This window comes from Leopardus geoffroyi, chromosome E2 (assembly GCF_018350155.1).
Source record: "Leopardus geoffroyi isolate Oge1 chromosome E2, O.geoffroyi_Oge1_pat1.0, whole genome shotgun sequence".
Lineage (NCBI taxonomy): Eukaryota > Metazoa > Chordata > Mammalia > Carnivora > Felidae > Leopardus > Leopardus geoffroyi.
Genome location: NC_059335.1, coordinates 57,989,509 through 58,015,075, shown reverse-complemented (window position 1 = coordinate 58,015,075; position 25,567 = coordinate 57,989,509). Strand labels below are relative to the sequence as shown.

At 58.8% G+C, this 25,567-nt stretch overlaps 1 protein-coding gene across 7 annotated transcripts in view; it reads right to left on the bottom strand.

Moving 5' to 3' along the window:
* Window positions 1-645: 645 nt before the first annotated feature.
* The window catches only part of KIAA0513 (KIAA0513 ortholog), a 58,851-nt gene continuing 33,929 nt past the window's right edge, over window positions 646-25,567 (bottom strand). For 3 of the 7 annotated variants that reach the window (XM_045439876.1, XM_045439875.1, XM_045439878.1), the window contains 12 exons: window positions 19,625-20,084; window positions 17,342-17,441; window positions 15,744-15,817; window positions 12,870-12,940; window positions 11,216-11,423; window positions 10,416-10,456; window positions 10,010-10,088; window positions 8,192-8,269; window positions 6,984-7,013; window positions 3,871-3,951; window positions 3,323-3,417; window positions 646-2,225 (listed from right to left, as the gene is read on the bottom strand). In XM_045439876.1, the coding sequence (XP_045295832.1) occupies window positions 2,176-2,225; window positions 3,323-3,417; window positions 3,871-3,951; window positions 6,984-7,013; window positions 8,192-8,269; window positions 10,010-10,088; window positions 10,416-10,456; window positions 11,216-11,423; window positions 12,870-12,940; window positions 15,744-15,817; window positions 17,342-17,441; window positions 19,625-19,953 (1,236 nt within the window). In that variant the 5' untranslated portion in view covers window positions 19,954-20,084 and the 3' untranslated portion in view covers window positions 646-2,175. Of the gene's footprint in view, window positions 2,226-3,322; window positions 3,418-3,870; window positions 3,952-6,983; window positions 7,014-8,191; window positions 8,270-10,005; window positions 10,089-10,415; window positions 10,457-11,215; window positions 11,424-12,869; window positions 12,941-15,743; window positions 15,818-17,341; window positions 17,442-19,624; window positions 20,085-23,319; window positions 23,450-25,567 lie in introns of those variants that run through there. The other 4 variants (XM_045439880.1, XM_045439879.1, XM_045439877.1 and 1 more) reach the window with 3 other exon arrangements.

The following is a 25,567-nucleotide window of genomic DNA, read 5'->3' as shown; positions in this document are numbered from 1 at the left end:
CTTGGAAAAGCCCAAAGCAGTCAAAGCTGCATTTCCTTCCAGAGGCAGCGTGGTCCTGCGGGCCCTACCCCAGCGGGAATATTCCGCGTTGCGCCCCCCAGCACGCTGGGAAGTCTCAGAACCCACTCTTCTGCCTCCAGAAATCAGACCAAACTTCTATACAAAAATCTTATCTATACAGGGATAAGTCTTCTGTGCACCTTAGAATAAAGCAACGCATTTCAACTACTAAGAGATGACTGATAAAGCCAACGACACAGCAGCTAAAGGGAGAGCCTTGCGGGGGGCCTCGGACAGACCCCTCTGTGCAGCCCTGATTCTGCAGATGGGGAGGGGAGCACAGCACGTCCAGGGGGCGTGGTGGAGCGGCTCAGCAGGGGACCCATCATCTGAAGCAGGCGCTGGAGGGGCCCACACACCCATTCATTTGACCTTAATTCTCGAAATGCATTCCGTGGAGGCATGCACCAGCCCTGGGGCCCAACACTGGCTGGGGGGTGGGGGGACCTCCAGTCTGTGTGACCTGTCCCAGCAACAGGGCCGTGCTTTGTTTGGTGACACTGCCAGACCGGCTGCTGTCACACACACACACACACACACACACACACACACACACACACACACGAAGCCATCATAAAAACGAACTGAGTTTCGGGACCCGGTCTTTGGCTGGCAACGTTGCTCAGATCATACCAAGCCTCCCATCGCCTCTCCCGTCATCCCCAAGATGCGCGTGCTACAGCTCAGACGACGCGTGTTCGTCTCTGGAACATTCCAAGGAGGCATCCCACGAGGGAAAGCATTCCGGCACTGGCCGGGTGGGTGACTACAAGGCATGTATTTGCTGCGCTTGAGAGGAGACCGTAAGGTAATGGCCGAGAGTTGAGGAGGTAGAGGGGGGGACACAGGAGGGGAGGACGTGGGGAAAGGAGAGAGCCCGCCAGGCCCACTTCAAGGTCAGTGCCCAAGAGGGGCGGGCGGAGGCAGAGGGATCCAGACTGATGGCCACTTTCACGCCGGGGGAGCCGCAGGCCGGACGCCTGCCATCAGGGGTCAGTCCTGCCATCAGGGGTCAGCCCTCGCGGGTCAGCCCTCGCAGGGGTCAGTCACTCCCCCGCTGTGCCTGGCACAAACCCGGGGAGAAGAGCCGTGGTTCCCGGACACCAGATGGGAGACGAGGGGGCGGCTGCAGAGTCTGCAGGAAAGAGGTCACACGGCGTGCGAGCTAAGGAGCCTCACACCTGCCAGCAGAAGCCGCCTCTGCCCGGCTGTCGGTAACACTGGCACAGATTTCTCCGTCATCTTTGTCTGCTTTCGGAGAGCGTGGTGGTCTCGCGGCCGCCAGAGAAACCTCTCTTTTCTGGGTCTCTTCACGGGACACACAGCCCATGCTTCCCCCAGGGAGCGAGCGGCAGAACCTTCTCTGCTTCAGAAGGAAGCCGTCGGCCGAGCAGGCACGCTGCAGACACGTCCGTGCTGGTGTGGCTCTAACACAGCCGCGCAGAGCCTGCGAGGTCCCCAGGGTGCCCACAGCCCTGACCGGGCCTCCCGCAGCCAGGGAAGAAGGTCCTTGCACCGCTCTCCCTCCCGCCCTAAAACAGGAAGGGTCTCTTTCCTCCTGGAGCTTCCTGTGACTCCAGTTTCCGTCACACGGTGGGGACCCGACAGAGAGGCGGCGGGAGCCCCGGACCCACCTGGCCCGCCCTGAGAGACCCGCGGCCCCCTCGGCCCCCCCACTGTGGGAGCACCCCCTACTCCGTCCCACTGCTGAAGAAAAGGCTCCCAGATGGTCGCCAGTGACTGCCCGGGGTCACTGGCCAGCTCGTGATGTCCTTCTCTGCATCCTCATGCCACCCTCTCTCTCCTGCTCGTCCGCTTGGTCCTATGTCACAGGCCTGACCCTCAGGAGTACGGACAGTCACCTTGGTTTTAGCCACGTAACCCCAGGGACGCTTTGGCATGTGGATGGGGGGAGCATTCAAGGCAGAGGGTGGGTGGGGAGGTCGGGCAACCAGATTCTTCTAACTGCTAGTTCTAGAGCAGCGTGGAGTGGCTCTGGGTGCTGCTGATGTCATGCAGGGTCATCGGGTGGGGAGACAGCCAGTCGCTGGCCCAGGAGAGTGGCGGGTACCCTCAGTCCTCCTGGGGGGGGTGCCTCGGGCGACCTCCCGTGGCCTACTCAGCGGTCATCTGCTCGATGTGGTCGCTCAGCAGCTTGTACTGCTCTGCAAAAGAAAACAACGTGAATTCTCGGAAGAAAGACGTCGACACGGGCAGGGAGGTCCTGCCCCCCTCATCGACCAAGCAGGATCTCGCCAGGAACGGCGAACACTGGCTTCTGAAGACGGGCAGGGCCACCGAGCCCTCGGCGGCCAGCACGCTGCACGTCTGGCTCCTGGAAGGGGGCTTCTCGGAAAGCGGGTGCCTCTCCTCGTGGAAATGACGTGAGGCCGGGGAAGGCACCGTGCTGCTGGACGAACGGCACCGGGGCACCCAGGCCCGAGTCCTACCCACCGCACAGCGCTGCCTGGCGGGCAGGGGCCAGTGTGCTTGCCCAGCAATGTGGGGCTGATGACAACATTCCGGGACGTTCCAGGGAAGCACTGGGCATTCTCCTGCCTCCTCAGGCCACTCCTCTGTGGCCCCTTTAATTTGGTGCAGGAGGGAGGGCTTTTGTTTTTGTTTTTGTTTTAAAGAATACTGTGTGAATCCAAATTCGTGTAAGTACTTAAGTGGAAGGCTTTTTAGGCCACGAGGGAAAGTTCTGGTAGCAGGTGGGATGACCCACAGAGGCTGTCTGCACTAGTGGATTAGGGGAGCGGACATGTAATGCAGCCTCTTTCGTTACAGAGGTCAGAGCTTCTAGAGAAACCTCGAGACCCCCTAAGCCCGCCCCCGCCTTCTCCGCCTGTCCCCATACCTCTCCTGGCAGTGTGGCTCAAGAAACAAAACCGGGCATACGGTGGCCGCTTAGGGGAGGCAACTCAGGGTCGGAGCTTGGCCACGGTCAAGTTCAGAGTCCGAGCGCCAGGTTACATCTTGGTCTTTGGCGCTGTTCGTAAACACTGAGCTGGCAAGCCCCCCCCCCCCCCCCCGCCAACCCCAGCCCACCACCCCCCACCCTGGCCAGTCCTGCTTATGCAATGACCAGTGTCCCACACCTCTGCACAGACAGGAGAACAGGACCGGTGAACCTGCCAGACAGTTTAGCACATTTCTAATTGAAACAGCGGCAATGCTTTGAGTGGGGTGGGAAACTCCCAGCAGGCAGAGCGTTTGTTCCTAAAACCTGACTCCCCGCCCGCCTCCGGCCCCCGCTCACCCTCGTCCAGATTGCCGATCACCGCCTGCTTCTTCAGGAAGTCACTGCACAGCTTTTGGTTCAGTCCGAACGCCAGCATGTTGTGAGTGAACGTGCTGGGGGGAAACACCCGTGAGCTAGCACCCTTCCTGCTCCCCGGGGAGGAGGGGGAGCCGGGGCCCGACACGCAGCCCCCCTGAAGGTGCTAGAAGCGAGACTCAGCGGTGGCGTCCCCGGCCAGCCGACACCCTCACCGCGAGACTGGGGTTAGGAGGTGCGTTCACTAGGAACTGGCATCCAGCCTCGATGTCACTCGTCGTGTGCTTTCGAGCCATTTGAGGACACGCAGCTACGACGACGTGGTGTCACGGAGGCGTGACGCCGTCGGGGACGGCACCCCCTCTGCCAAGCGTCTCCTCTGGGGGCCCCTGGTCACCGCAGCTGGGCACCACGAGGACGGGTCTTCCCGCAGGAGAGAAGCCCACTCAAGTCAGGGTCCCCCCGCCCGCCCCCACTCAAGTCAGGGGCCCCCCGGGGTCCCGGGTGGGGTGGCCGTCCCGGGCCCTCACCCCAGCTGCCCGAAGGTGATGTTCTCGTTGAAGCGCAGGCTGTCGTTTCTCTCCTCCTGGGTCATGTGGCACCACTTCTCCCTGAAAGCACAGGTAACAGGAGAGGGTCTCAGGACCCCGTCGCATCCCCAGCCGCTCGCCCCCTGCCCTGGTCTACAGGTGCTGCCGGTGCCTGAGGGCGGCCTCCCTGACGCGGACAGGGAGCCCCGTCCCCAAAGAGCCACTTGCTCTGCGTTCGCGCAACGCCTGCCCGGGTTCTGACACGCTGCCTGGGGAGCCCCAACACACGCTTAATCGCCTCGTCCTTCCCGGGACGAGGAGACCCCAAAGCTCACACGCTTTCTACTGACCCAGAGGGGATGTGTGCTTCGTGCTCGCCCAGAACGTTCTCTAGGAGACGAGAACACCACCCCCCGTACCCTTGTCCGTAGTTCAAGGGTGGGAGGTCCCGGGCCCATCCGACAGGCAGAGAGATGGGCAGAGGGGACAGGGCCCTACCGGCGCCCCGGGGCAGCGGGCGTACAGACCCCATCGGGGAGGCTCGCAGGCTGGCGCCACGTCTCCAGGCCTCCCTGGCTCTTTGGTGGGGTCCGCACAGCCTCCCGTGGCCAGGAGGCCCGGGGAGCAGGGGAGGCTGGACGCGCCGAAGGCCACGCTGCCCTGTTAGGCGGGGTCTTGGCGCTGCTGCCTTTCCCCGCCCTGGCTTCCGCGTGGCCAAGGTTTAGGCTCCGTGCCCCTCCCCAGAGCACACAGATAAGAGCCCGGTCTGTCGGGGGCCCCCGCACACCGTCCCCCACGACCACCGTGAAGAGGCACTAGGCCTCCGGCACCAAGTGAGAGAGTAACGCGGTGTGCGTGTGGCTGCGCACGTGGAGGCCTGAGGACGGAACCGCCCGTCCCGTGTGGGGGCACAGACACCAGCCCGCACAGCGTCTGGGGTGGGGAGGGGGTTCTCTGGGCGGCATGAATCCTGTGTCGCGACTGAGAGCCGTCTCCAGCAGCTCTCTGCAGTGTGCCGTCTCCCCCTCCCCTGGCGGGGCGCCCCTGTCTCCAGGGGACCGGGGTCCGTCCAGCCCCGGCACGGACCGCTCCGTGCCCGGCCCCTCGGGCTGCCGGCAGGGGCAGATGCGTCTGTGGAGACGCGCGTTTAAGCCCATTTCCCCTTAAAACTTAAGCTCTGGGTGATGAATCTGACTCGACCAAGGTTAGGAGAGAGAAAGAAGCCGAGGGAGAGAAGAGGCGGAGTGAGGGAGTGAGGGGTGGGGGCAATGGAGAAGCCAAAGGAAGAGCAAAAGAACCAAGAACATCGAATCTTCGCTGCTCCCCACCCGCCGGGCCCAGGGCCACTCCTGCCGCTGCGGCTTAGTGGGAGGCCACAGGACATCAGGGGCACGAGAGCCATGAGGGGTGCGGTCACTCCCCGTCTCCTTGTGCCGGTGACAGGACGCCCATGAAGAAACCCAGAATATGCTTCCAGGCATGATGCTCATCCCATCCCGTTCTCCTTCCCACCCTTTCCCTCCAGTGGTTACCCGTAGGACTGTCCAGGCCCACAAATCCCCATTCCACCATCGGGCCTGCCGTGTACAGTTGCATAGGCTGTGCAGTGCACAACCCCACACCATGTAGGAATGACTCAGGGGCTCTGACCCTCCTGACCTGGATGCAAAGGTGATTCTTTTTGCCATGGCTAGGGCTAGAAGTGGGACATTTAATTTGACCTCTGAAGAACGAGGTGGGAGGTCATTAGCAACCCACTCATCAGGTGACGCCCGCAATCAAACCAATTCCTTACAACGGAGTTCAACACCCAGTGCTGGTCGAGGTCTCACAGCACACGGAAGGCAGAGCGTCTGTCTAAACTGCCACAGTGGGAATTTGGAGGTTAGCAACAGACACCTTTAGAAAAGGAGGCTTTTCCGCCTCGGAGTATCATCAGCCAGAAAGCAGATGGAATGTTGGAGGCGGCAGGTTGCCCAGGGACCCAGAGCCCCTCCTCCACCCCCCCCCCCCCCATCTCGAAGGAACACTCGCCCTTCATCCGGGCGAGGCCCGGGGCGTGTGTGTGCGGTGGGGGCGGGGGACAGGTCCTAGATGCGTGGGGTCCGACCACGTCTGCTCTGGGTGAGAGGGCCCAGGGGGCCCGGAGGCCGGCATCCCCTTGTGGGCTCCGTGCCGAGCAGTCTGGAGGTGGCCGGGATGTTCCAGCCCTGCTGGGCCTCAGGCGCGGTGCTAAGAAGCCTTGCCCTCGGGAGGCCGTGGCTAGTCGCGCCCCCACCCACAGAGACTGTGTGAGTGCGGGGGGCTTTGTCCTAACGGGGGCATCCCAAGCCCAAGGGCTTCTTTTATAGCCATCATAAGGCTGCCCAAGAAACGAGATTTCTCATAAAACAATAAGCACTAAAAATACATCACTGATTAAAGGAAGCACACTTTGGGAAGTTTCCAGCAAAGAAACAATCATTGTATCAGAAACCGTATTTTGAAGAGGCAGGCCTTTCACTCTGAAAATATATTACAAAACATCTCTGACAAATACGAAGGTCAAACGATTAAAGTCAGACCCCGCTGTGGCTCGAAGGAAGCAGCCCTGTTCTAGGCCTTTCTCTTCAGGGACCCCCCCCCTCACACACACGCACACACAGACTCCATGCCGCACGGTGGCCGGGAAGGAGGGGGCGGCTGTCCTCCCTCCCTGTGGCCCCTGCACACCTGGGCGCCTGGCCGCGGAGAGGCAGGCGCTCCGCACCCATCCATGGCTTCGAGCCGGGACCGGGTTCCCCGGCGTGAAGTCAAGGCGGGGGGCTCGAGGGCGGCTTAGGAGGGGCCGGAGTGGCCAGGGCAAGGCTGGAGTCGCACAGAATCGGACTTCGCGGCTCACTCTCTGAACCGACCCCGGGCCTTCTGGGGTCTCGAGTGCCCTATCTGTTTCCTCTTCCTGGTGCTCTGTCCTCTGCGACCTCCCACCCGTCGCCCGGCCTGTCCCAGGGCCGGGCGTGCCCCCGAGTCTGGGCTCCGCCCCCCGCGGCAGCTAGCGGGCAGCTCCCGCCCTGAGGCGGCCCTGGCGGGGACCCCGGCCCTGTTAACATGAACAAAGTCACGTGGACACACACCTCTTCTTCTCCTCCTCTCCAGCATCCCCTCTGGAGCGGCAGCAGAAACAGGTAAACAGAGGAACATGTCAAAGTCATGCAAGATATGTGGATGGAAAAAAGAGAACAGCGAAAGGGGAGCGTTATTACAGGCAGAAACAGAGAGACGCAGAGAGACGGGGTACTCGAGACCGTTCGTCCGCTGGGGGCCCGACAGCTACACAAGCGGCAAGAGGAGACCCCGTCCGCCTACAAGCATCTAAGCATTTCCTGCAGCCTGGCTTCCTGGCAGAGCATGGAATTCTCTCCCTAGAATCTCCCGGATGGTTCCAGCATCTCCCCGCTCGGCGTGCTCCCTCCACCTCCCTCGGGAAAGGCAGCCGCAGCACGCCGCAGGCCACCCCGCCCCGTCAAGGTGAGCTGCCCCCCAAAAAGAAAGGCTGCACTTGGGATCCCCCCAGTGCTAGCGGACCGGTCTTAAACGGCACGCACGTGCTCCCTCCTGCCAGGGGGAGTGACTGGGGGCGGGGGGGGGTCTCCCCCGGTTAGAGAGGTTCAGGGGCTTCAGGGTCCCATGACTGGGGGGGGGGGCCAATAAGGGGACGCGGGACGGGGAGGGCTCCGCCGCACTTTCCTGCCCAGCCGCCATACACAGTGGGCAATGTTGGCTCGCTGTGGCCAGAGAGGCAGTGACCTCCAGCCTCGGTGCCTCCGTGGAATGGTTTACAAAAGGGGTCTCCTGACGTGGCAAGACCACCCTCGGGGACGCTGGGGAGGTCTGTTCGGGCTGCAGACCAGAGGTGCAAGCTCAATGTAGCAGCTGTGTCTCCAGACATCAGCTCTCTGAGCAGAGTCCGCGGCGGGGGCGGCCACCCTGCGCCCCACAGTCCTGTGGCCGCGGTTGGTGCTCGGGATTCTGATTTCTTACAGCGACAGGCAGAGTGGAGCCTGGGGGGTCCCGATGGTTTCATTCCGGGGGAGGAGGCGGTTTTTAGGAGGGTCAGGGCAAGTCATGCCAGAGCCCAGGGCAGAAAGCGCTCATGCAAGCCACGAAGCTGTGCGTGCCCAGGACCCTCCAGGCAGCTCGTAGGGCACCGGGGTCAGAGGGAGCTGAGTGAGAGACAGACGCCATGGACTCAGCCATCCTGCTTTCCTCTTCAGAAACCGGAAAACAAAGCCACTCACTGGTCTTCTCCCCCAAGGCGAAGCGAGCCCAGGCGTTGCCCTACCTGGTAGTGGGAGACCGTTTTCTCCTCTCACAGTGCACAGCGTCAAAGAAAGCCGCGTTCCAGAACCTCAGCGTGTGCCTGCGAGACAGAGGGGTGCGTAAGTCCTCTCCGGGGAGGGCTGGGAGGCGGGTGTCAGCACACGGGAGGGGTAAGGACGCAGTGTCCCACATCTGTAGGCGTTTCTGATGAGCCTCAGACGCGGAGCAGAGAAGAAAAAAAACGAGCATCCGCCTTTGTCCCAAACCGAGGTGGCGCTCCTGGCTTCCGGCCAAGGGTCACGACAGCACCTGCACCCCTCTCCCAGGACAAAGGCGCAACGCGGGCGGTGTGTGGGCAGGACGGCGGCCGGGCGGGTGAATCCTGCATCCGTCGGGTCAGAGCTGAAGTTACCACCCGCGGGGCACGGACGAAGGCCGTCTTCCGCTTCTCCACCCGCGCTGGGCCTCCCAGAGGAAGCGGGGCATTTGGGGGCACCTGCTGCCTTAGGTCAGGGTCTAGTAACATAAATGGGAACCCGGCACTGACAGGCCACGTGCAGAGAACAGACACGTTCCCAGGGACACACGAGTCAGAAACGTTCTCCTTAAAGAACTACGCGTAGGGCGTGTGGGCCAAATCCGGCCACTGCCCCTGTTGGTGTCAGTCAGGTTCTACCGGAACACAGCCGTGCCCGGGCACATTGTCCGTGGCGGCTTTTGCACGGCAACAGCGGAGTTGAGTACTTGCCCGCAAAGCCTGAAATTTTTGTCGCTTGGCCCCCTCTAGAACGGGGTGCCGAGCCCGCTGCAGGTGCTAAGGCAGCAGCCGAGTCGCAGCCCAGAAGGCCCGCGACAGAGCCCCGGCCAGGTGTGACGTGGCCGGTAGCTTCTCCCTGCTTCCGCCGAACCTGGCCACACGCCTGCGCCAAGTTCTCCCGGGGCCACACGGCGGTCTTCGAGGGAGGGGCGCATGGGACACCCTGAGGGCTCTAGGTGCTGCCTCTCTGCCCGCTTGTGAGTGAACACAACCCAGGGATGGGGAGGCTCCGGAGGGACTACAGCAGCACAAGAGGTCAAACGGAGCAAGACAGAGGGCAAGGTTTCCCCTGGCCACCGGTCTCTCGTTGCAATGACGACTTTCGTCTCTGTATGTACGGAGGAAATAGCTTCACTGGGATAGAATTCACGTACCGTGAACTCAGTGTTTTAACGCAGACAGTTCCACAGTTTCTAGTGTATTAGTTGTGCCACCAGGACCACTATCTGCTTCCAGAACACTCCTCATGCCCCGTCCGGCACCCCCGTGCCCGTGAGCAGTCTCTCCCCTCCCCCTACTCACCTACGCTGCCTCCGGGGACGTGCCTAACCTGAACCGTCTCCTATGAACGGCATCAAACACCAGCTGGTCTCTTCCATCTGGCTTTTTCACCGGGCTGACTATTTTCCAGGTTCCCCCACGCTGTCACCTGTCAGTGACTCTTTACGTGGCTGAATACCGCGTGTCGCATTTCGCGTGTCCACGTGTGGACATTTGGGCCCGCTCCCCCCTTCGGCTATCACGCACCCACGCGCGTAAGCTTTGCCGTGAGGACCCGTCTTGGCTTGTTCTGAGCACACCGTCGCTCACAGGGTAACTCGACGCGTAACACTTTGGGGACCTGCCAGGCCGTTCTACACGGCAGGCGGCCCGGTTTACATCCCCACCGGCGCCGGAGGAGGGTTCTGATCTCCCCATGGCCTCACGGACACCTGCCGCCGCTCGCCTTTTTGATTGTGGCCCCCCTGGTGGGCAGTGACCTCGGTTTCTAGGGGAGACAACGGTGCCGGGCTGCGGCCTTACCAGATGGGCTGCTGCTTCAGGTGCGTGTACAGGTAGATCTTTTCCCCCTTCCTCTCTTCCTCCGGGCTGCACACGGTCACTGCGGGGCGGGGGGCCGGGGTGAGAAAGGCCGACCGTGGCTCTGGCTGCAGCCACGCGTTGGCGAGCCCCTCGGGGACCCTCCCGGACAAGGAGTTTGGTTCCTGAGTCCTCTCCCCAGAGAGGTTTTCCCCAGAAGTCCAACACGAAATGACCGGCCGGGTGGAGAGAAGTCAGGGGTCGCGCACGGCATCATATGCTGCCGGGGGGGGGGAAGGGGCCCAGATATTCAGGGGCCACTCGGTGGGGCTGCTAATGCCCAGTGGCCGGGTCACAGGACCAGGGGCGCTGTGGTGGCCACACCCGGGCCCCTGCCGGGAGCACTCACCGGTCTTCTGCGGCTTCTCCTTGGGCTTGCTCTCCTCCTCCCTGGGGGAGAGACACCACAGCGGTGACAAAGTGACCCCCTGCACATTTTCTCAGCTCTACACTGCTGAGCCCGGATTATGTCTTGTAAGCGATGGGTACATTTACTGCGACTGTCTCTGAAAAAGTGTCATTAAAGCAACGCTACATTTACCAATTGCCAATCTTCCAGAATTAAGGTGCGGCATTTAGGCTACCTTGCCCCATTTTCTCCGAATCCAAAGCACCAGACGAGGAACGGAGCCAAGTCATGGTGGAAACCCGCCATCGGAGGTGACAGTGGGGACTGCAGGGGGTGGACGGGCACCGGGAACCCGGGCACTCTCTTGCTGACGTGCCCCCTTTCCTGGGAGGTCTTCACTTCGACACCCCGTTCTCAAGTGCCCCGACCCAGAAGGCTCCCAAGCTCCTGTGGGAGAACAGCTGTCCCGGGGGACAGTGGTCTCTCCACCGCCCACTGACCCTCACCAGAGGGCTTGTGATCCCGCTCCTGCCCGCAGGCAGTTTCCACACGCTCCCCATCAGTCCCCCAGGGGACACCCCTGCCCAGCAGCCAACCCAATGGCATTTGCAAAGCACAGGAAACTCGGGGTGAGGACTCAAACGGGACCGGCCGCCACGCTTCCTGGGAGCGGCTGGCAGGCCCCCAAGGTCACCAGACTCCCCCCCCGCCAGGCCAGGGCTTCCCCGCCACCGCCACTGGCGGGCCGAACGCGGCCTCTGCCGTGGGTCCCAGAGGGACCCACACCCGGCGACACCTACTCTGGTTTCCTGACCAGGGGTCCCTTCAGCTTGGTCTCCAGCCCCCCGAAGAAGCCCTTGACGTTCTCCGTCTTGGCCGACGTGTTCTTCAGCAGCCGCTCGGCGATGTCCTTCTTCTCTGCCAGCCAGCTGTTGGCAGACTTGAGGTAGGAGTCGATGCTCCCCGCGGGTTTCTCCTTGGACTCGGGGGGCAGCAGCTGCGGCTTGCCTGGAGGGGGGAGAGACGGGAGGGGGCAGGAATGGAACCCCACTGCGTGGCAGGAGACGTTCTGTGGCGGCGGCCGCGACACGCAAAGGCCCCCAGACGCCCGGGAAGGCGGAGGGTGACGCCTACTGTGTACGAGAGGGCAGCCAGGCGCACAGGGGCTAAAAGAAACAGGTGAGGAGCCAGCCCTGAAGAAGCTGGAGGGCCTGAACCAGGAGCGTGGCTTCCCGGGAGACGACGGTAAATAGGCCAAGGCCCCCCTGCAGCAAAGGGTCTCCTGCAGGACAAGGCGCCCCCTACAGGCAGAGGGTCTACCCGAGGTCAAGGCGCCCCCTACAGGTCAATAGGTCTCCTGCAGGTCAAGGCATCCCCTACAGGCAAAGTGTCTAGCCGAGGTCAAGGCGCCCCCTACAGGCCAAAGGGTCTCCTCTGAGTCAAGGTGCCCCCTTCAGGTCAAGGCACGCCTATAGATCAAGACCCTACCTCAGTCAAAGACACCCACTTTGGGGCAAAGTGCCCCCTCAGGCTAAGGTGCTGAGTGTCCCCTACTAACGTAAGCTGCTCTGTGCACAGATGTGACTCAGACGAGCCGCGTCCGCTGTTCTTTGAGAAGGAGGAGCCACGGTTTGGCCCAGGGGATCCCATGGATGGAGGGCCCGCCCAGTGCTGGCCTGGCCTCGAGCTGAGGCCGCCTGACCAGCTATCGCCAGCAGAAGCGAGGCATGGCGAGGATGGGCAGCTGGGAGCGGAGAGAGGGCGAAGCCACGCTGCAGAGGACGTGGGGTTACAGCACGAGAGCAGACCCGTGTGTCCTGGGGGGGGTGGGAAGGGAGGCCAGGCTTAGCGCTGCCCTGACCCGGCTCTAGTCCACACACAGGCCCCAAGTGGCCTTCTGCCTACGGCGGCCTGAACGAGTCCCTCTGTCATGCCCAAGAAACTTCACACAGGGAGCCTCGAGCTCCAATTACCAGAAAGTTCCAGCACAATGAGCCAGAAGAGCTGTCAGATCCCGGGATGAAGAAGAACCCACACGCTTCGTGAGGGCCTCTCCAGCCCACACCCAGGGACGCTTTCCTCCCTAAGACCCTGGCCCGCTCCCCCCATCTCTCTTCAACAGCCACCCACCTCACATTTTGCTAAAACATGAAACTGATGTCCTCACATCCCGCTATTCCCGAATAGCAACGTCCCGCCAAACGAACTTATTCTCTCTCCTCCTAGCTGCTCGGTGGTCTCCTCCCTACCATGGATAGTCAACCTCATGACCCACGACACAGACCGCGTCTTCTCCTGTTTTAGGAATCTCACTCATCAGGTGCTATGGTTTTCTGGAAGCCTCACGCCTTTGCCTTTAATCGGGAGGAAACCCTCACTTGCTGTCACGTTACAGGTTGACAAGTCTGGGGTTTCCACGTTTGTCCCCACAGCCGCCGCGTCCCTGGGCCTTACCGATGTGGTAGTAGGTGAAGCACATGGTCATGAGGTTCTTGGCAGGCCCGAAGTCGTCCATCTGATGGCACCTGATACAGGAAACGAGGCTGACTGAGTAAAAAATTGTTGTGCCCGGTTTTCGCCCTGCAAGTTCATGAAACGAGACCTAGACGTTTTGTAAGCACGTCCAAATTAATACTTCACTCCCCAGATGCTATGGAGAGGCAACAAAGATAATCCTCAATTAGGTGAGTTACCCACGGGCACACAGCTGGGGACGGCTGTGATCCTGGGCGGGAAGGCGTTCTTGGCCTCTCCCTCAGCCTGGCCTCCCTCCCTTCGAGGCAGAACAGGAAAGGCTCAGGACGCTTAATCCTACACACAGGAGCAGCGCCAGGACTGGAAGTCGGGCCTCGGGTCTCAGGCCAAAACCACTGGCCCCAGGCCATGCGGCCCTCCAGCCCCTAGTTCTCAGGAATCAGCAGTGAGTTAGAGGGTCCATGCTGTCAGTGGTTTTCAGTTACATCAGAACTGAAGTTACAGACACTGAAGTTTCTGACTTAGGTCGGAATCACCGCGAGGGCAGTTAAGATGTGGACTACTGGGCCCACCCACAGAGTCTGGTTGTGTGGGTCTGGGGCAGTTGGCCTAAGAACTTGCATTTCTAACATACTGCCTCGCGAAGCTGATGTTCTGATGCTCCTGGGCCCCGGGACGGCACTTTGAGAACCACTGGGAATATGAATACCTCCCTGCCCTACGTCACTTGCTGAAAAATCTAATTAGTATACACAAGAACCTTTCTATACTCAAAAATCTTCTCCAGATGTAAAGGATTATCATTATTGTATTGTTCTTACTATGTTAAGATGTATGAGCTACACAGAGGGTCCAGTCAACTCAGCAAGCGAAAAGGGGGGGGGGCGGGAAATCTTCAAACAGGGGCCCCGTCTGCCGCTAGGAATGTGCACTGCGACAGCTGCAGATGTGACAGCACGTGAGCCAGGGCAGATGAGGGAGAGGAACAATCTACCATCCACGGGGCGTGAGTCGGAGAAACGCTGGCACGTTCGGATATCAGAACATCACAGAGCCGTCACAAATGCAGAAGTGCGTGTGGGTGCAGTGGCTTTCCTGGAAAGACACAGATTCTCTGGGGTGCACACCATCCACAGGAGTCATTGTCAGGGGGAAGACCGCAGGAGCCAAGGCAGGGCTGTATAAAGGGGATCCCCTCTCCATTTTAGGCGCTGTGCCTCCCTATCCTGTGCTTCTGCACTTTTCTTTCCCGTTTAGTTCCTAACCTTGGATGAGTATTATTTAAAAAAAAAAAAAAAAAAAAAAAAAGTCGATGGACTTTATCTAGACAGTAGGGTCAGGGCCAGTTAGCTTTCAATATAAAAAGAATATTAAACTTCACTAAACTGCCAATAAAATCATAAAAGACTATAAATAAAAGTAAAAACGAAAGACACTCATAAGCTAGAAATTTTTTAAAAAACTCATAAACTTTAAAACTTAGTAAATATTTAAAACATATTACAAGGTTTCTTTCTTTTCTCCCAGCCACACACAAAAATATATACACTCGCAAAGCAATGGGGGAGATTCTGTGTTTCGGTCCGGTTGGAATTTGAAGGGAATTTCCTCCCCCCCCCACCCCAATTTTATTTAAGGGAAAATTCAAAGGAAGTGGAGAATGAAATACTTCTGTCGCCAAGCGGAACAGGTGCAGTCTCTGTAAAATATGGATTCGTGAGAATTCCTATCGATGTGACTGGAAGCTGAGTGGTCTCAGTGCCGGTGAGCCTGTTGTGCACAAGACAGCTGGGCCTGCTTGGAAACTGCCCCCTCCCCCCCCCCCCGCCGCCCCTTGCCAGCTCCCAGACCCAGAAGCCCCCCACGGGAGCCTGTCTTCAACTGGGGACATTCTGAGGAAGCACCGGAAACATGGGGATCCTCCTTTTTATGGTCTTTCCCCTCCAGTCCGTGCTCCACGTTCGTGGGGGAACAGAGAGAGGTGAGGGGACATCCAGACACAGGGGGGGTAAGGGTCACAAGAGCAGCTACCTTTCTGCGGGGAGGAGGGAGTTTTCAAGGCTGGAAGGGCAAGGGGACATGGGGACAAGCCACGGGGCTGCTTTGAGGCCATGATGACGGAAGGAGGGTAAGCGGGGGCACAAATGACTGTCAGATCGGGGCTTCCCCCCACCCTGTCCTTTCCCACCCACGGTGCCTTGCCTCCCCTCCCCCGCATCGGTAAAGCTGCTGTCCCACGTCTCCAAGGCAGAGCCACATCCCCTCCGTTTCATGCTGGGGGGAAGTGGGGGGCTGTCGCCTGCTCTGACGCAGGTCCAGGATGGATGACGTGGGTCTGGCAGCCCTAGAGCCCCGCGGCCTGAGGGGGAGAGAGCCCGTGACTCACTCACGTGGCCTGCCTCCCCCACGCACACCCCCTGCCGGGACTACTGTGCTGTGATAAAAGGCTCCAGCGGGGTCTAATTAGCACGCAGGGCAGGCTGCACTCATCGGGTCCGATCCGATCATTGGGTGGGCAGTTGTCTAGTTAGAAGCACTTCACGGCAGGAAATCAAGAAAATGCCACCGCCCTGCGCAGGAGGGCAGGGTCAAGTGCGTGTTATCCCAGCCTGTCCCGAGGGCCCTGACGGAGGGATCTGCTCAGGCCCAGGTGCAGTCCCCTAACCTCTCCTGCGGGGGGCCTGGGGGGAGGACCCAAACTCCCTCCCGCGAGAAGCCGGCATGGCCTTGCCTCTCGGTGGATGCCGGGATTTCTGAGCAGGTGCTGTAAGGCCCGGGTTAGGACGGGGCAGGACGGGGGTCGGGGGGAGACACGCTCGGAGGACAAAGGCTGTGAGCAACAGCACGACTTACTCGAACAGGACGACGGCGAAAGACTGCACCAGGCGGTAGAAGGTCGCCTCTGAGACGCACTTGGAATTGCAGCGCTGTCCGGGAACAGGGCAGACGCGTCACGGGGCGTGCAGGTGGCACAGGGCTTACCGCGCCGGGCACCGCTAGACACAGCCGGGCCCGCGAGCCCCCGGCAGTAGCAGCCCGGCCTGCGCTACGGAAACCGGGACCCCGAGCAGGGCGCTGGCCCAGACACACGACCGTCACTCGGCAAAGCCCAAGCCGACGTCTTCCCGCGTCTCCTCGGAAGTGTTAAGTCTAGGGATGCGACACACCCGCCCACACAACACAGAACAGTCTGGAGGGACTAAACCCCGCAAACGGCAACACGGCCGATTTCTGGGTTGTAGATTTATGGGTCGCTTCTCTATTTTTGCTGATCTGCATCTTCTGATTTTTCTTGGAGCCAATAAATTGTGATAAGGACACTTTAAAAGCCGGGGCGCCTGGGCAGCCCCATCGGTGAAGCCTCCGACTTGGGCTCAGGTCATGATCTCATGGTTTGTGGGCTCCAGCCCCGCATCGGGCTCTGTGCTGACGGTTCAGAGCCCGGAGCCTGCTGCGGATTCTGGGTCTCCCTCTCTCTCTGCCCCTCCCCTGCTCACGCTCTGTCTCTCTCCTTCAAAAATAAACATTAGGGGCGCCTGGGTGGCGCAGTCGGTTAAGCGTCCGACTTCAGCCAGGTCACGATCTCGCGGTCCGTGAGTTCGAGCCCCGCGTCAGGCTCTGGGCTGATGGCTCAGAGCCTGGAGCCTGTTTCCGATTCTGTGTTTCCCTCTCTCTCTGCCCCTCCCCCGTTCATGCTCTGTCTCTCTCTGTCCCAAAAATAAATAAATGTTGAAAAAAAAAATTAAAAAACAAAAAACAAAAAAAATAAACATTAAAAAAAAAATTAAAGTAAAAAATACTTTAAAAGCTAAGAGTTTAAGCCACTTTACAGAAAAAAAAGGACCTAGCAGGTATTTACAAAAAAAAAATTCTTTTCTGAATTCACACGGCTGTCACTGCCTTGATGATCTTTGTAAAAACTGAATATTGTGAGTTATTGAATAAAACTATGCATGGACACAGTCCACAAGCTTGCCCTTAAAAAACTTGTCCCGGGCACCTGGGTGGCTCAGTCGGTTGAGCGTCCGACTTGATTTTGGCGCAGTTCATGATCTCACGGTCGTGAGATCGAGCCCCACGTCAGGCTCCGCACTGACTGTGGTGCCTGCTTGAGATTCTTTCTCTGTCCCGCTGCCCATCTCCCCCACTCACTTGCTCTCTCCCTCTAAAATAAAATAAATTGTAAGCAAAACACAACAAAACTAACTAGTCTGTCATTTCACGCAGTTAAAAGACCAGTTTGCTCACGTTTCTTTCTAGCGGGGGGGCATCTACATGAGCTACTTTTCCCACTTCCCGCCATTCTAACTAGGCCTTTTCAGAACATCTTCGAGTAAGTTTTACTTGTTTTCCTGTTGGGTCGTTTCCCTGGACTCTTTCCTCCAAAGCGGGTGAGGCAGACATGGCCAGAGTGTCCCACATCACCAGCACCTGCCGTCACCACCCCTCACCTGGGCGCTCACGTATCGAGCAAACCACTCCCGGCCTTTTCCGTTCTCACTGCTACAGTACTCCCCAAACTTGGCTTTCTCCTCCTGGTCCAAGTCCTCCCTGAAAGGAACAGAGGAAAAGAAAGCAACTTTCAGTCCTCGGGAACAAACACAGCCACAGCAGGGGACAGGGGGGTAGGAGGAACAAGTAAGTACTGCCCTGCCCCCCCCCACACCCCCTTCCCGGCCCCGGCTCACCCCACCCTCAGGCGACCCCCACGAGGAAATGGGGTCGTTTCTATTTCAAAGACCAGACACAGCAGGCGAGTGGCAAATGGGAGCTCCATCCAGACGTCCCGGCTCCAAAGCCCGAGTTCCATCCCCTCGGTCCTGCCTCCCGTGACATGGGAGCACCGGCCGGGGTCACACGACCCTCTGAGGGCCTGGTTCTCTAGCTCAGCCGCCTTCCCACTCATTGGTGAAGTCAGCACAGAGCCACAGCACATTCCAGAACAGCTAACTTGCTCAGCCCCCGCAGGACACACTGCCTTGATGTGGGGGGTCACGGTCAGTTACCATGAGGACCCAGCCTGCTCGCCTCTCTGACGATGCTGGCTCTGTGTGTGAGGGAGACTGGGGGACCCTGGAGGGGGTGGGGGAACCGAACGCTCCCCCGACCTCAAACCACTTCTGATCACTCTTCGCGGAAAGCCGATACGCTACCCCACGTTTAGAGGCAAAACAAAGGAGCGGCAGAAGGCTGAGGCTCAATCAGCTCGTGCGATTTTTCATTTATTTAAGGTTTTGTGGGAAACATCTTGGTCTCACTTATCCCAAAATACCAACACCAGATGAAACAGGAGAAGGTGCCAGCCGGTTTGCAGTGATTTCTGGAATGCTCTCGAAGACGCGTCCAGCTCAGCTGTCCTTGCTCCGTACTGCTGACGGGCTGTGGCAAATATAGATCGGCCTTCCCGACAGATTAGCAGGCTTCTGGGCTTTCTCCCCTTTCATTAACTGGGTGTGCTCAGAGGAAGCTGACTCATTCCAGTGTTAGTCAAACAGAATTAGGAGGGAGCCAGATCTACTGCTCTCCCAGAATGCGTTCAAAATCAAACACGAATGCATGTTGGGAGAGTCTGATATTCGGATTTCACTGAGCTCTTCTCTTTTTTCTTTTTCCTTTTCTTCATGTTTTATTATTATGTATTTCAGAATGTTAAAAATATTTATTTATTTTTGAGAGAGAGACAGAGCACGAGCAGGGGAGGGGCAGAGAGAGCCGGAGACAGAATCCGAAGCGGGCTCCAGGCTCCGAGCTGCCAGTGGAGAGCCTGACGCCAGGCTCGAACCCACGAACTGTGAGATCATGACCTGAGCCGAAGTCGGACGCTGAACCCACTGAGCCACCGGGGGCCCCTGGTCTTCCCCCCTCTTCTAACTGCAAAGAAAACGGAGATACACCTGGCAAAGGCAGGCGTCAACCTTGCCAGATTACAAACAAGGGACCCAAATCGCGGTAGGAAATAACGCCTCTCTGCACTGTGTCAACGGGCAGAAGTTCCTACTGTGTTAATAAAACTGGAAACTTATCCTGTGGGGTCCTCAGCTCCTCTCACCGAAGGGCGTGTACAGAGAGTGCAGAGGTTTGGTTAGAATGCAGATTCAGACTCAGCGGGCCTGGCTGGGGCCTGAGACCCACAGTTGCCCCAAGCTCCCGGGACGCTGACGCTGCGGGTCCACAGACCACAGACGGGAGGCAAGGCCGCCAGGGACTAGCGGGCGGCCGGGACGCAAGGCAACGGCTGACGTCGGAAGCCCAGGGCTTGGGGTTTGCGCCCCACCCCCCCGTGGAGATATGGACAAGCGGGGGCCCACCCGCAGACACCCCCTCCTCCGCCTGATCCCAACCCCCCTCCGCTCCGAGTGTTCCCTTGCCAGGGCGCCTATTTACACCCCAAAAAACTGTGAAAGAAAGGCAAGAGAGAGGAACAAGCGGGGCGCCTGGGGGGCTCGGTCGGTTGGGCGTGCGACTTCAGCTGGGCTCATCATCTCGCAGTTTGTGAGTTCGAGCCCCGTGTCGGGCTCTCTCTCCCTCTCTGTCCCCTCCCGCACGCGGGCTCTCTCTTTCAAAATAAATAAATTAAAAAAAGAAAAAAGAAAGAGGACCAAGGAAGGGCCCCCACCCTGGCAGCTGCTGAAGGCCCCGCTGCCCACGAGCACGAAGAGGAGTCTGGGAAACGGAAAGTTTCCGGCCTCACCGCAAGCCCCACCCCGACAGAGAGCCGCGTCCCGGGGGCTCACCCTCCAGAGAAGATCTTGTCCACGTAGCCGCGCATGAATTCCCGGAGCTCCTGGGTCTCCTCGTCCTCGGCCGACTCGGCGCTCTGGTTGGAAGAGAAGGACTCGTTGGAGGAGGAGCGGCGGTACTGGTCCCAGGACGGGTGCGAGGGCAACTCGCCCATGTCATTCTCGCTGTCCGCGGACTCCGTGGTCTCACTCTCCGAAGCCCCGTCGCCCTGCGAGCTGTCCCCATCCTGCAGCTTCGGAGGCAACGCCTCCAGGGGCGAGGGCGCGGCTGGCTCAGTCCCGAAGTCAAGCAGCGCGCCCACGGGCACCTCCGGGGCCTCCATGGTTTGGGGGGGATTCCAGGCGGACCGCGTTCCCGGGGGCGTCAGTGGGAGCTGGAGGCCACGCACACGAGCTGCTCGGGCGCTGCTGGCCACCAGGCGTCCTCTGGGGCGGCTCTCGCGCCCTAAGGCATCTAGAAGGGAAGGCACATCAGCGTTACCGCTACGCCCCGCGTAAGGGGAACGCAGCTCTGAGACTCCAGACTCCGCCGAATCACCGAGGCCCCAAGATTCCCTGGATAGGGAACAGGCTCCAGGCGTCCAGAATTCGGGACGTCTCTACACGGACATCATTTTCCCACCGTCTACTTTGCTGTCACACGCCTGGCACGTGGTAGGCACTCGGTAACTCTTTGTGGAATAAACGCACGAATAAACACCAACGATCGGGATTCCTCCAAGCTCAACAGACTTCCGAGGCACCGGGCCTGCTGGCCCTCCCCCTGCTCTGGGCCACCAGAGTGATGCCACTAAACAAAAAGGCTGACCCCGGGCTAGAATCAGAACATCACCAAGGACACACGGGCCCGCTCCCTGCCGTTGGAGTCAGCGGCCATGGGAGATGGCATCGCCCAGCTCGGCGGGAAAAGCCGCCTCTGCTAAGCACGTGGGGCCCCTCGGCAGCCGGCCTGGCGTCTCTTCCCTCCCGGGCTCCTTTCTGAGGCGTCTTCCCCTCAAGACCCAGAACCTCCAAAGGCCGCCACACAGACGTCCGTCCCTTCTCGCATCACTCGCACGCCCTCCGATGGCTTCCGAGTGTCGTGTGCCACCCGGACCCCCCTTCTCCTTCCTGCCCCCTCCCTGCACACAGCCGGCTGGGGGACGGCGTGCATCTGTGGCGCCCGTTCCTTCTGCCGCTCCCCCTTCCCGCTCCGTGCCTTCTTCCTGCCTCCCCCTGCCCGGATGCCGTCTATCGGCCCGGGCTGACACAGCCCCACCTCTCCCGAGCAGCTCACGCCAGCCCTGTTCAAAAGTATTCAGCGATTCCTGTGCTGAAATTCCCCTCCGTATTTGATTTGCACCCATTTGCAATTCCGTCGGCATCTCTGCTTATCCCTCTGGAGCAAAAGCCCCTGTGTCGCGATCCAGCCTCCAGCACGGTCTCGACTAAGGGAGTGTTGGCCGTACGTCTGTGAATGGGTGAACACAGCTGCCCGTGAATGTGCTCGAAGGGCCGGGAGGGTCCACGATGGGACCAGAACCTTCGCACCTGAACGGGGTCTCCTGGCTGCCAGCTGGGGAGTCACCCACCGGTGCTGTGACCCTCCCTCCCGGGTGAGGAGCGGCAGACAGCTCAGCAGGAAGCGAGATCTCGCCCTCCTGCCACGTCAGCTCCCCCAGACAAGAGCGACCTCAAGACTGGACACGTCCTTCTCCTCACCCTCGGCAGACCCCAAGCATCTAGCCGACAGGTGGCCAGCGACACGGCCGCAATGCGTCTCCTGAGCCTAATTCAATATCAGAACCGCCTTTGCTGCCTGTTAAGAGCTTGATGCTCACAAATCGATCATGGGCTCCTCCGAATTCCCCAGCCCAGGATATTTTTAAATGCCCTGAGTCAGGGAGACGGAACGCTGGCTCCTTGCTCTTGGAGTAACAACGACACATCTTCGGTAGAGTCCTACGAAGCTTGCGCTGGCCCAAAAAAGAGAAGCGAACATCTCCACTTAAAAGAACTTTCTGGGCCAGGAGAGCAACGTGGGGTTTTTAGGGGTTCAGGAGACAGCGCCACCACTCAGAGAGGCAGAGACTGAGGAGTGATGGTCCGGAGCTGGGGGCGGCCCTGACTCCCCTCCCACCACCTGTGCCCACGGGCTCTGCTCTCTGGGCCGGGGTGTGGTCTAGCTTGAATTCCTTTTTTTTTTTTTTTAAGTAGGCTTCACGTCCGGCATCGAGCCCCAAATGGGGCTCAAACTCATGACCCTGAGATCAAGACCTGAGCTGAGATCAAGAGTCAAGATGCTTCACCAACGGAGCCCCCCAGGTGCCCCGGTCAGGCTTGAATTCTAAGATCCTCTGGCCACCACCTTCTCAGATTCTCCAAAGCACAGAAGGCCACCCCTGTAACGACACACTGGATGTTAAAAATGGAAAAATCACACACTGGGAAAATGTGTGCGGTCAGTATGACAGTAGAATTGGGTCAGTAATATCTGTATCAGAAATCCACCCACCCCAACCCGACCGAAAACTCTGTATTCGAGTAGATACACAAACTATTCAAATAGGCAAGTCACGAAGGAGAAATACTGTTGCTAAATGCTTAGGCAATTCTTCAGCCAACACTAATAACCACACAGGCAGATAAGCAATTGAAAACAATTAGGTGCCATTAGGTACTAAGTTAGCAGAAACTTTAAAATGCAGTCTAAACGCTGATGAGGACACGGTCAAGTTAATACCCTCAAGTAACCCTGACAATAGGGATAAATAAGGCTCTAGAAACTATTTTCATTTACGCATTTATTTATTTGTCAGTTGGTTGGGTTATGTAATCTCCGCACGCACCGTGGGGCTCAAACTCATGACCCCAAGATCAAGAGTGCTGTGTTCTTCCGACTGAGCCAGCCAGGTACCCCTGGAAAGTATCTTCTATAGCTCTTACTTTTCTATTCTCTGATCCAAGAATTCAAATGCTAGAAACGTATCCTAAGAAAATAATTCAACTCAAAGCTAGTTACATGGAGAGAAATGCTCCTTGTAATAACAGTATTTCTTTTTTTATTTTATGTTGATTGTTGAGAGATGGAGAGAGAGAGAGACAGAGCTCGAGGAGGGGAGGGAGAGAGAAAGGGGGGGAGGCACAGAATCCGAAGCAAGTTCTAGGCTCTGAGCTGTCCGCACAGAGCCCGATGCAGGGCTCGAACCCGTGAACGGTGAGATCATGACCTGAGCCGAAACTGGAGACTTTACTGACGGAGCCACCCAGGGGCCCCAGCAACAACAGTATTTCTAATCCTGATAAATTGGGGGGGGGGGGGGGATGGGATCTAACTACAGGAAACTGGCAAATAAATTCTAACAAAGTGACGCAACAGTAATCAGTGAATGATGCAGTTGGAAACAATTAGAACGTGAGTGAATGATGTTCACTTCACAGCCAAGTAAACAAAACGGTCTGCAGTCAAAAATATTTCCTGAGCACCCCACCCCCCCCAACCCAGCATGCCGTCCTCTGGTCTGGCTGCTGCGAATATTGTAGGGCGTGAATTGTAATCTTCTTATGTAACAGTGAAGCCTATGTACAAAAAAGGGCTGGAAAAGAAGACAAGTGCATTATAGTCCTGGCACCTTTCGATTTTGTTCTTCATCACAGGGATGCAGTCTGTGAACAAAAATTCCGAGGGAAAGGGAAACAAACTTCCGTACCTCGAGACAGTGTCACGCAGTGGGACAGGCTGCACCCACGTACCCAAAGCAGAACCCCCAGCTTCGGGGCTTCGCGATCAGATCGAATTATCACAGCTATTTCTGGTCCGGCCTGAGGCTAGCAAGCGGCTCTCCCAGCGACTCCCTAGCTCGAAATTCTGGGAGTAGGTCATCCTTTCCCAGAAGCCTCCTCCGTGGGCTCAGGAAGGAGGGAGAGGCACGAAGGGGAGGGAGAAGTGGCGGGGGACCCAGTCCTGGCACATGAAGGCGCCGTGGGCCACAGGGCGCAGACCCAGGCCCGCTGCAGAGCAGGGCACGATCACCGCACACTGCCGGCCCCCGGGGCCCTCAGCCCGGGGATGCCGTCCCTCGTGGCAGAGAAGGCAGGGCTGCCGAATCCGGCCACAGAGCTCAGACACCAGGGAGAAGCAGCCGCCGGTGGTAAGGGCCTCGGAAGCATCCGTCTTCCTTCAGGAAGGACGCATAATTAGGAGCCTCCGTGCAGGACAAGGGGACGGTCGTTCTGAACACACAGGATCCCACACCTCGCGTGACCACCTATGTCGGGCTGGCCAGAGGGAGTGGGCCCCTCGGGAACCAACTGCACCGTCCCCGGTCAGAGCCACCAGATGCGGCACTCGGGAGCGCGGACCCAGCGGCACCAGATCTAAAGAGCTTTCCGAAGAACTGCTGAAATGTACTACGTGAAATCCTCCAATTCCCCAACGCGGGCAGCGAATTCGAATTCATTTCAAAACGCCTCGTGGGCCAAAGAAAACACATCTGTGGATCGTGCCCCAGGGCCTTTGGAGGCTCCCGAACCCACTCCAGGGCCGCAGACTCTGAGACCTGGGGTTTTAAATCACAGCAGCATCTTTGCAACTACGCCGCGTGCACAATGAAAATGCTTTGCTGTGGCCTTGAAGTAGAACAAGCCTTCCTGCGATCGTACTTACACTTCACTTCCTGGGCCTTGGGGCACAAAGTTTCCACCAACCAAATTAGGCTAAAATTCTAATTCGGGGGCACCTGGGTGGCTCAGTCGGTGCAGCATCTGACTCGTGATTTCGGCTCAGGTCACGATCTCATAGTTCGTGGGATAGAGCCCCATGTCAGGCTCGGGGCTGAGAGCACCGAGCCTGCTTGGGATTCTCTTTCTCGCTCTCTCTGTCCCTCCTCCGCTGGCACGCGCCCTCTCCTCTCTCTCTCTCTCAAAAATGAATAACAAATAAGCTTAAAAATGCATAAAAATAAGTAAATAAAATTCTACGTCAACCTATAACCCAAAGGCCTTAACCACCCAACCTGCTCATCCAACAGATATCTCTTTTCTTTTCGATTCTTAAGTAGGCTTTACGTCCCACCCTGAGGTGGAGAGTCACACGTGCTACTCACAGAGCCAGCCAGGTGCCCTCAGCAAATACTTACTGAGCAGCTACTATGCGCCAGCCGGTGCGCCAGCAGCTGGGGGTCCAGTCACGGATGAGGCTGTAAGGAGCATTTGGTGTTGGGCGGGCGCAGGCTAAGAGATGGGGCGGAGGAGGGGTAAGGGGACGGGAGGGTAAGAGACACTTGATGAAACAGAAACCCAAACGACAGATTCAGAAGTACTGGGCGCTGCTGCGAGTCCCCAGGCGATGTCCCCGAGGGCGCCGAGAAGGGCTTCTTTGGCCGGGGGGTCAGGAAGGCGGATATGAGCTGAGCGGGAAGGAGCACCGGCCGAGAAGACGCGAGGGTCCTCTGACACAGGACAGTGGTCCAGGCAGAGGGAACAGCCTACACAAAGGGCCTAGGCAGCGAGGACTTTGGAAAGTTCGGGAACCAGGAGGCTGAGGGACAGCTGCGGTAGGAGTTTAGGCACAGGCATCTGTATGCACAGGACGGGAGCAAAGGGGCAGGCGGGGGCGGGGGGGGGGGGCAGGCCAAGGTGGTCTCGTTCTGACCTCCTCCCCTCCCCCAGCCCTCCCCCCCCCAGGCTTTCCCGCCCTGCCCTGCGGCCCCAGCTGCAGAAGGAACTCGGAAGGAGATTGCTTTCCTGTGGCTGCTCAGCCACATCCCCACGGGGCTTTGCTCAAACTCTGATTTCCCCAACCCGAGTCAGGACTTCTCCGGTAGGCGCACCTTGAGCAATCAGACGAGGCTCCCTGGGGGAGAATCCGGAACTTTCCGTGTAAGTCTGCCCCTGGCCATCCACCTCAGGCAACTCCCTCTCTTTTAGTGTCCCCAAGAACTATCAGACGTGCTGCTC